Source organism: Anolis carolinensis, chromosome 5 (genome assembly GCF_035594765.1).
Source record: "Anolis carolinensis isolate JA03-04 chromosome 5, rAnoCar3.1.pri, whole genome shotgun sequence".
Taxonomy (NCBI): Eukaryota; Metazoa; Chordata; class Lepidosauria; order Squamata; family Dactyloidae; genus Anolis; species Anolis carolinensis.
In genome coordinates, this window is record NC_085845.1 from 46881186 (window position 1) to 46890922 (window position 9737).

The 9737-nt window shown below is 40.8% G+C and overlaps 1 protein-coding gene across 3 annotated transcripts in view; it reads right to left on the reverse strand.

Annotated features, from left to right (window-relative positions):
* The window catches only part of slc10a7 (solute carrier family 10 member 7), a 183403-nt gene extending 174575 nt beyond the window's left edge, over positions 1-8828 (reverse strand). The window contains exon 1 of one of the 3 annotated variants that reach the window (XR_010006281.1): positions 8656-8828. Coding sequence is in view for 2 of the 3 variants with exons in the window: in XM_062980930.1 (XP_062837000.1) it covers positions 8656-8693 (38 nt within the window). In the remaining variant the exon portion in view is untranslated. The remainder of the gene's footprint in view (positions 1-8655) is intronic. The other 2 variants (XM_062980930.1, XM_062980929.1) reach the window with 2 other exon arrangements.
* Between the last annotated feature and the right edge of the window lie 909 nt (positions 8829-9737).

The window sequence follows — 9737 nt, forward strand, 5'->3', positions numbered from 1 at the left end:
CAACTCCCAGAAAGGAAGGTCAGTTCTCCCCAAACGCCTCTAGTAATCAAATTTCTGCATATCAGGTATGTGTGCCAAGTTTGGACCAGGTCCATCATTGGTGAATGTCAGTTTCCCTGGTTGTGTGTGAACTACAACTCCCAGAAAAGAAGGTCAGTCCCCACCCCTCCAGTAATCAAATTTTGGGTATGTGTGTCAAGTTTGGACCAGGTCCATCATCGGTGGAGTTCAGAGTGCTCTTAGATTGCAGGTGAACTATGCATCCCAGTACCTACAAATCCAAAATGTCCAGGCCAATTCCCCTCAAAGGCCACCAGTATTCAAATTTGGGCATATCAGGTATGCATGACAAGTTTGGTCCAGATGCATCATTGTTTGGGTTCGTAGTGCATTCTGGATGTAAGTGAACTATAACTCCTATAAATCCCTCCAAAGACCTCCAGTGTTTTTATTGTTGGTCATGGGGGTTTATGTGCCAAGTTAGTTCCAGGTCAGTTGTTGGTGGAGTTCAGTGTGCTCTTGGATTGCAAGTGAACTATACATCCCAGTACCTACAATTCCTAGAAATCATGGTGAATTCTCCCCAAACCTCGCCAGTATGTTCAGTTGCTGATCAATTCCTCTGTTTGCTGTGTGCCATAGGAAAGAATAGGAAAGGGTTATGGGAGAAGCAATGGGCGGGTTCATGCAAATTCCACACCAATGGAGAGAGTAAGAAACACTGGGATGTCCACTTTGGAGGAAAAACAGAAAATCTAGGACCAGATTGTCCCTGTAGGAAAGCCTTCACTTAGGTGGTGGGCAGTATGGTGTTTGTGCGGGACATTGGCAGGGCTCTTGGGCATGTTTACGGCACTCTCTATAACCTGCAATATCATTGGAGGGAGGACCATTGGTGTGTCCTGAGTAGCGGGAGCTATAGCTGTTTGTGGAAGTGGGAGCTTTTCTGTGCAAGTGGACACCCCAGCCACATACACACATACATATTTTCACTTTTATTGCGTGTATAGGTAGATGGAGCATGGGTGCAGCTTAATACCATTTGACCTCCCCAAAATGCTCGGAGGTATTCCACCTTTTATGTTGACCATTCTTCTCTACCATAAATTACCAGTTTTTCAAATCCAGAAGTGGACTTCTGGGTTGTTTTTAATTTCTGGCACTTGTGGAAGTCAAAGCAACTTTTGGCAAGTCAGAAGGGCAGCAAAATGAGTCCACAACTTGCTACAGCCATTTAAGCTGTGTAAGCTGGTGTGGCCAACTAAGGATGGCAATTATTGATATATTTTGATATACAAATATATTTTGATATACAAATAGAAGCCAAAGAGATACAATTTTGTTATTTTGATTGGTCTAATAATGGCATTACTCCACTGGATTTGGGTTTATTACATTGGATTAGAATGCCTTCATGACAAGCCCTAGCTAGGGAGAATTTAGGCCCCATCTACACTGCCATATAAAATCCAGATTATCTGAATTGGATTATATGGCAGTGTAGACTCATATAATCCAGTTCAAAGCAGATAATGTGGATTATCTGATTTGATAATCCGGATTATATGGCTGTGTAGATCCAACCCCAGGCAGCTGATTTGAGCTACCAGAATAGCAAACAGTTAGCTATTTAATTTGTGATTACTGCATTTTTGGGTCCAAAAGTTAATGAAACCCAAACTCTCACTAAAAACCAAAATGACTAAACAGAGGTTACCATACTTTGGACTCATCATGAGACAAAATGACTCACTAGAAAAGGATGATGATGAGAAAAGTGGAAGCCAGTAAGAAAAGTGGAAACTCGCCTTTTAAAAAGATTTGTTCATCAAGCAAGACCTGGACAGGGTTCTTTATGTCTGGTACCCATGGAGAAATATAGCCTACACTTGGTATTCATTGGTGGTCTCTCATCCAAGTACTAACCAGAGCTGACCCTATTTAGCTTCCAAAATCAGATGAGATATAGGTTAAACCGCTGAGCTGTGGAACTTGCTGACGGAAAGGTCGGCAGTTTGAATCCGTGGAGCAGGGTGAGCTCCTGTCGTTTCCCCAGTTTCTACCAACCTAGCAGTTCGAAAACATGCAAATGTGAGTAGATCAATAGGTACCGCTCTGGCGGGAAGGTAATGGTGCCCCATGCAGTCATGTCGTCCACATGACCTTGGAGGTGTCTACTGACAACATTGGCTCTTCGGCTTAGAAATGGAGTTGAGGATCATCCCCCAGAATCACACAACTAGACTTAACTCTTGTATTACTCACAAGAAATGTAACACAGATCTACTTTTCTCTGAGAGTAAGTTACTTTCACGCAGAGTTGTAGAAAGTAGATCTATGTTACATTTCTTGTGAGTAATACAGGAGTGTATATGCACATACGTTGTTCTATGTTGTTATAGATATCTGTGCATTACCTGTTGACAACTAGACTTAATGTCAAGGGGAAACCTTAACCTTTATGGTGCCTTTAGGGTGTTTAGGCCTCCAGATTTTACTAGACTATAATTTCCAGCATTCCTAATCATTAACTGTGCTGGCTAGAGATGGCTGGAGTTGCCAGTCCAACAGTACTCTGGAGACATATATAATTCCTGCTGCCCTAAATCCAATTCCCAATGTCAGCTACACTAAACCTATTGAATCAGTTGGTGAATTACACATCAACAATTATACAAAACTCACTGATTTGGCGAGATTAGCTAGTCTAGTTGAGACTAGCAGTTAGGTTTTTAAATCCATACCTTGCTACTCTAAGAAGAATCTGGACTTCGTAAATAATAAATAGTCACTTACATAGAACAATTGTGCTCTGTGTCTTGTCTTCATATATTGGCTTCCCACCAGGCTGTGAGACAAGAGTTCAGCTTCCAAAACTAGCACGGTTTGAGAATTCGCTCAGGGAAAAAGAAAACAGTGCGTCTTTCATAATTCTTTGGCAGTTATGACCAGTAAACATTCTGAAATGCCCATTTTAATGCCTCTTTAGACAGCTTCAACGTAGAGGCTCTTCAGTGTGTGAACCACGTGAGAGCTTATTGATCCTGTAATTTCACCACCCACGCTTGCTCTTGGGGAGCAAGAGGCTACTTTAAAAATAACATGTTTTACTTTCTCATCTTTTCAGACTCCCGCAGTATCAATTCCGAGAACAAGTTGGGGTACCTATGCCCCAACTTGTCTAGTTCAACGTAAATTGAGAAAACAACTCTTTACTATAATCCTGTGTGCCTTTTCCAGCTCCAAGTATCGCTTCTCCTACCAGCAGTCTCCCTGTTTCCAAGCTCTCTGTTGCAGCTGTGATGCAAATATTTCCTCCTCTCTGCTTTGTAAAAGCCCTTGTAAAATGATTGGGCATGATCTGAACATCAAATATTTATTGAAGCATATGGGCTAGTAAAGAAGTTGTCTCAAAGCAGCAAAGCTTGTTGTTCACAGAGCTCCTTATATGCAATTCCAAATCCTTTTCAAGCCTATAGTATCTTTTTCTGAGTTGCTCCCCACAACAAACTGTGAGCTTCAGATCTCTAGCCGCCTTCTCATTTCAACCTATCAGCATGCAGTACATTCTAAGGCCCTGTGCCATATAATGCAGTGTAAGCTCATATAATGCAGTTTAACTTCAACTACAGTACATGAATCTGCACCTACCATGTAATGCAGTTTCAAATTCGCACCCGTGCATATTTTATATACAAGCAATGGAATAGTGTCATGCAATTTTCCAAATTTTGTTAAATTTCAAGGCCCAGAATTCCTCACTATTAGGTATGCTGGTGAGAGTTGCTGGGACTTAAAGTACAATAACATATGGAGAGTTGCTTGATTCCCAACATATTCATGAAATAATCTACCATGTTATTGTTTATTCATTCATTCGCTTCCAATTCTTCGTGACCTCATAGACCAGCCCACGCCAGAGTTCCCTGTCGACCATTGCCACCCCAGCCACATCAAAGTTAACATCCATCCATCTTGCCCTTGGGCGACCCCTCTTCCTCTTCCCTTCCATTTCCCCCAGCATTATTATCTTCTCCAAGTTTTCTTGTCTTCTCATTATGTGGCCAAAGTACTTCATCTTTGCCTCTTAATACCCTTCCCTCCAGTGATCAGCCGGGCATTATTTCCTGGAGGATGGACTGGTTGGATCTTCTTGCAGTCCGAAGCACTCTCAGAATTTTCCTACAACACCACAGTTCAAAAGCGTCTATCTTCCTTCGTTCAGCCTTCCTTGTGGTCCAGCTCTCACATCCATAGGTTACTTCGGGGAATACAATTGCTTTCACTATCCGGACCTTTGTTGCCAGTGTGATGTCTCTGCTCTTCACTATTTTATCAAGATTGGTCATTGCTCTCATCTCAAGAAGTAAAACATCTTCTAATTAACTGGCTGCAGTCTGCGTCTGCAGTAATCTTCGCACCTAGAAATACAAATTCTGTCACTGCCTCCATGTTTTCTCCCTCTATTTGCCAGTTGTCAATCAGTCCGGTTGCCGTAATCGTGGTTTCCTTGATGTTTCTTGACTGCAACCCAGCTTTTGCACTTTCTTCTTTTACCTTGGTTATAAGGCTTCTCAGCTCCTCGTTGCTTTCAGCCATCATTGTCTACCATGTTTCCCTTAATATACTAATATTATATATATTAATATTAATATTATATATATATTAATATGATATACTAGTACATCAGGGGCTGGATCCAGATATTGTTGGACTGCAACAGTTTTTCACACCATTGGCTTTGATAACAAGGGTACTGAGAGTGACAACCGCACAACATCTGAAGGGCCACATATTCCCACCCCTGCCACAAAGGTTGACAGTTCTTTGTTACACGAATACAATACCATGCCCATGTTTGTTCTCACTCTTGTAGCCTCAAAGATTATCCATTTCCTGCTGTTCAGAAAGAGAGAGAGAACCAAAAAGATCTTGCTTCATTGGTGGCAGCAGTGACCTTTGGGATGACAAGTCCCAGTATCCACCACGAGCCATGCTGATTCAGAATTCTGAGAGATGTAATCTCCCAAAGCAAAATTTCCAATGTCTTGTGAGAGGTTGTCTAGTGAGCCTTACTAGTCTTACTTTTTTGGCTGTTTTGAACTATACCTCACAGAGTATTCAAATTTGGACAGAAATATCCGCATTAATTTTAATGACTAATTAAATAACTTGATAAAAAGCCCTGAGTAGCAAGTATGACGCTTCATTTACAGGAAGCCATTTGAAAATTGTGATCTGACTGGATTCTGCAACATCTGCCATTCCCCTGGGGAAAGGCACACCTATTATAAACTAAAGACAACTTAATCTCTTGTGATTTATTCTATTTCATTATGTATGAGTTTCTGCTGAATGAGATTTTTCCCAGACTTAGGAAAATATATATGATCCCCTTCTGTACTTTACAGAAAGTCAGTGGGCTTATTTCAATGTTAAATAAATCTCTGCTAATAAAACATATCATAAAATACTCCCTCCTGGAATATGGAAAATGTACAAAGCACTACTTCTCTCTCTTCCTTCAGATCCTTCCTCAAAACCCATCTTTTCCTAGAAGCTTTTGACTTAATTTTTTCATCATTGTCATCCATTGCAGTGCCCTCTCTTCCTCACCCATCATGTTTTCCTTATTTCATTTTTTTTACTGCAAGCTACAAGATAGTTGATGGTTTCCCTGTCAGCAGGAAATCGTATCTGCTCTGAACTTAAGGGAGCTTTTCTAGGTACTGAAACTATTTGGTGGGCAGAGAGCAGCACATTTGATAGCTCCTTTAAAGTTCAAACTAAAATCCAGATTCACTGGCACAAAAGTCACCAACACCCTGACTGGCAAATTCCCTTTGAGTCACAAACTGTTGTATCTTTGCCTATGAAACTGTGTAAAACATTGCAATATCTAAACAATAGGAAAAGAGATACCACCTAAACATTAAGAAAAACGTTCTAATGGTAAAAGTTGTTCATCAGTGGAATATGTTTCTTTGGAGTGTTGGTGGAGTTCCTGTTCTGGATATTTTTAGCCAGACACTGAATGGCCATTTGTTGGGACTGCTTTAAGTGTGTATTCCTGAATGCAGGGGTTTGGGTTGGATGCCATTTGTGGTCTCTTCAAGCTCTGTGATTTTATGATTGATGTGTAATAAATGCATTATTATTTTTGTACAGACTCTCCTTGTGTTGGGAAACACGTAAATAGCAATTTAATAGATGATTTTATTGCAACTATGCCATGACACAGCCTGTGGTGGCACAGCGGGTTAAACGCTGAGCTGCTGAACTTGCTGACCGAAAGGTCAGCGGTTCGAATCTGGGGAGTGGGGTGAGCTCCTGCTGTTAGGCCCAGCTTCTGCCAACCTAGCAATTCAAAAACATGCAAATGTGAGTAGATCAATAGGTATAACTTTGGTGGGAAGATAACGGCGTTCCATGCAATCATGCCAGCTGCATGAACTTGGAGGCGTCTACAGACAAAGCCAGCTCTTAGGTTTAGAAATGGAGGTGAGCACCACCCCTCAGAGTCAGACACAACTAGACTTAATATCAAGGGGAAACCTTTACCTTTATCTTACAGACTCATAGACAAAGACATATAAATAATAATCACATCCTGGCTCTTGTAGCTGTACTTCTGTTTTTGTTTTTATTGTAATCCATTAAGTTGATTGATTGGGGATTCTCTCTTCAGTTGAAGTATGTACATGCCTAGAACACACAGGATTAATGTGGGAAAGGCATATGGGCACATATCCAGCTGAGCAGCATATGTGCCCATGTTATCTTTATGCACTTTGGGCATTAAGGATGAACTTTATGCACTTTGGGCATTAAGGATTATACAAAGTAAGGTTGGAGAATATACTGTATAGTTTGGTTGAAGATCTCAGATCATCACTTCCATCAGACCTCATTATTAGTAATTCTGGCTAAGTCTGATGGGAATTGCTTCCCACTTGTATGTAGAAATCACAGATTCCCTATTTGTGGTATACCTCATGAAGGTGAATATGCCTACAGAGATCAGGGACTGTTTGAATCTTGTGTTCGAAGAGTCCTTGATCTGTAAGTTCATCTGAACACATCTATGTGTATGAATGTGCCTGCAAGCCGTTTCGACTTTTGGTGACCCCCTGAATTTCATAAGGTCTTCTTAGGCAAGGAATACTCAGAGGTATTTTTGCTAGTTGGTGGGGGAAGTCCATTGTGGATGAAAGGGGGAGATGCATAAAGGTTTCTTGCAGTGATGGTTTCAAGACCGTGACCTTTTAATTCATCCCTCTCTGAAGTATCTCAGCTCTGTATCCGCATGACATACCTTACCATCAAATAAATACACAGTTAAATGATTTTCACAAATGCACTGGGATTTTTAAGTTGCATGGTAGCAGATGTCATCTGATTATGCATTTTGACAGCAGAGATTTCAGAATAAAGGAACGCAGCACACAAGATAAAGAGATCTTAAATGAAAAGAAGAGGCGGTAGTAAATAATTTAACTTGCGAAGAACAAAGATCGTCAAAAGGAACAAGATAAAGAGAGGTATTAATTATGAATAGAGAAGTTGAGGGAGAAATGTAGAAATATATGGGAGACAGGTTACAACCCATTTTTACTTTTCACAGGCACTTAATGGTATAATTTTTGGGTTTTTTCTGCTACTGAAAGGAGTTGCTAAATTGTTCATTCCTAAATAAAGTTGAATTAGTGAAAACATATTCTGCATTAGCCAAAGGTCCAACCCAATATTGACAATGTAGTCATACTTGATAAGCCATGAGTCCTATACATATAAGTCTTCCTGCAGATTATCTCAATAATTTGGTTGAATGCTCCAAGTCACTTCTGGTGTGAGAAAACCAGCCATCTACAAAGACATTGTCCAGGGGACACCCAGATGTGTTACGATCCTGCAAGGAGGCTTCTCTATGTCCAGCGAAAACCGGAACCTCAATCAGTGGCTGATACTAGATGAGAGACTCCCTCCTGGGCACACAGAAGATTGGGCAACCTGGAAGGTGCTGAACAGGCTGTGTTCTGGCACCATGAGATGAAGGGCCAATCTTAAGAAATGGGGCCACAAAGTGGAGTCCACGACATGCGAATGCGGAGAAAAGCAAACCACAGACCACCTACTACAATGCAGCCTGAACCCTGCCACATACACAATGGAGGACCTTCTCACAGCAACACCAGAGGTCAGCTTCTGGTCAAAGGACATTTAGCATAATGCCAAGTTTTTTTAATTTTGTTTGTGTTTTTAAGTACCCAATTCGCTTCTGACATGATAAATTAATGATAAATAAAATTCGATAATTTGAAATGAGATGGCTCATTACAAGACAAAGGGCCTTCTTAGTGGTGATGCCTGTGTTGGGGAATGCTATGTCCTTAGAGGTTCACCTGATGCCAGCTTTTCTGGCTCAGCCAAAACATGTTTTACTTTTTCCCCTTCTGAAAGCTTTACAATTTTAATCCTCTTGTGTTTATGCAGCTTCTTATGACAGCATCTATTTCATTATATATTTTGAATCTATATTTCAGTTGTTTTACAAACAGCCTGGGAATATAATGGAAAGGCACCATGAAAGCAGGTACCAGTATATTAAAATAAATGTAGACTGTTGCTGAGTGGATTGGCTATTGCTAGCCCTACCTTTTCTTTTTAGCCCAAATCACCACTCTCTTTGACATCCTTGGTTTTGGCTTCCTTCCCTTCTAGTCTTTTCCATCCATTTCTGAATACAGAGCCTTGCTTCTCGTCATACCGCAAACTATATGACTGCAGGAAAACTAATTTTATTTTTTGTGATGTCTGTCTACATTATACCAACCTCTACCAACATATCAGAGCTCTTTGTCTGGTTGAGTGGTTCTGAGTAGAAGAGCTGGCGATTGGTGCAACAACTGGTGATGTCACAAAAGCCTTACCTTCCCTCCCCACCCATTCCTCCTTTTGTCTTAAGAAATTTCTAATAACGAAGGAATGGGGAAGTTTCTCTCCTTGGTTATATCTTACAATTTCCCTATAAAATGTCATTCTTTCTATCCTGTTAAAGTTGGCAAACTTTGCATGCATATGTTAAATAAGTACTGGTTTGTATGTTTGCAGATTTCTTGTCTGCTTTACCATACACCTTTTTATTCCAATATCTAATCTGTACCCATTTGCCTTCTCTTTCCTCTTTGTTTACCATAAAGCCAGGGATTTCACTGTGAGCAAATAATTGGCAAGTTTTTTATTGTGTCAGTAGAGAATTGAGAATATACTGCAAGTCGCTTCTGGTGTAAGCGCTCAGGTCAGCAGTTATCATGTGCCTTAAAGTCAAGAATTTAACCCATTACGCCACCACAGCAACTAATGCTACCAGTTCGTTCTCATCTCCTCAAAAGGACTCGGGCAGCTTACAAAGGTACTCCAGGGTGCAACATATAACATAAAAAGGCAAAAACGGTACATGAGTACAAAACAAAGTCTCAAAAATTTTTAACAACCCCTGTCAACACATAGTCCAAAGTATGTACTACAAAGGCTGTTGCTGGGTGGTAGTGGCCCTCTGTGATGTCACTGTATTGGCTGTTGCTACGTGAAGTGGCCCTCTGTGATGTCACTGGGAAAGAAAGATGACATGAGCATCAGGGGAAGGAATGAAAGAAGGGAAGAGCCATAAAGAGAGCCTGCCTACCAGAATATTGCCATGGAGACATTGTGAGGTAGGCCTTCTCAGAACCGGAAAA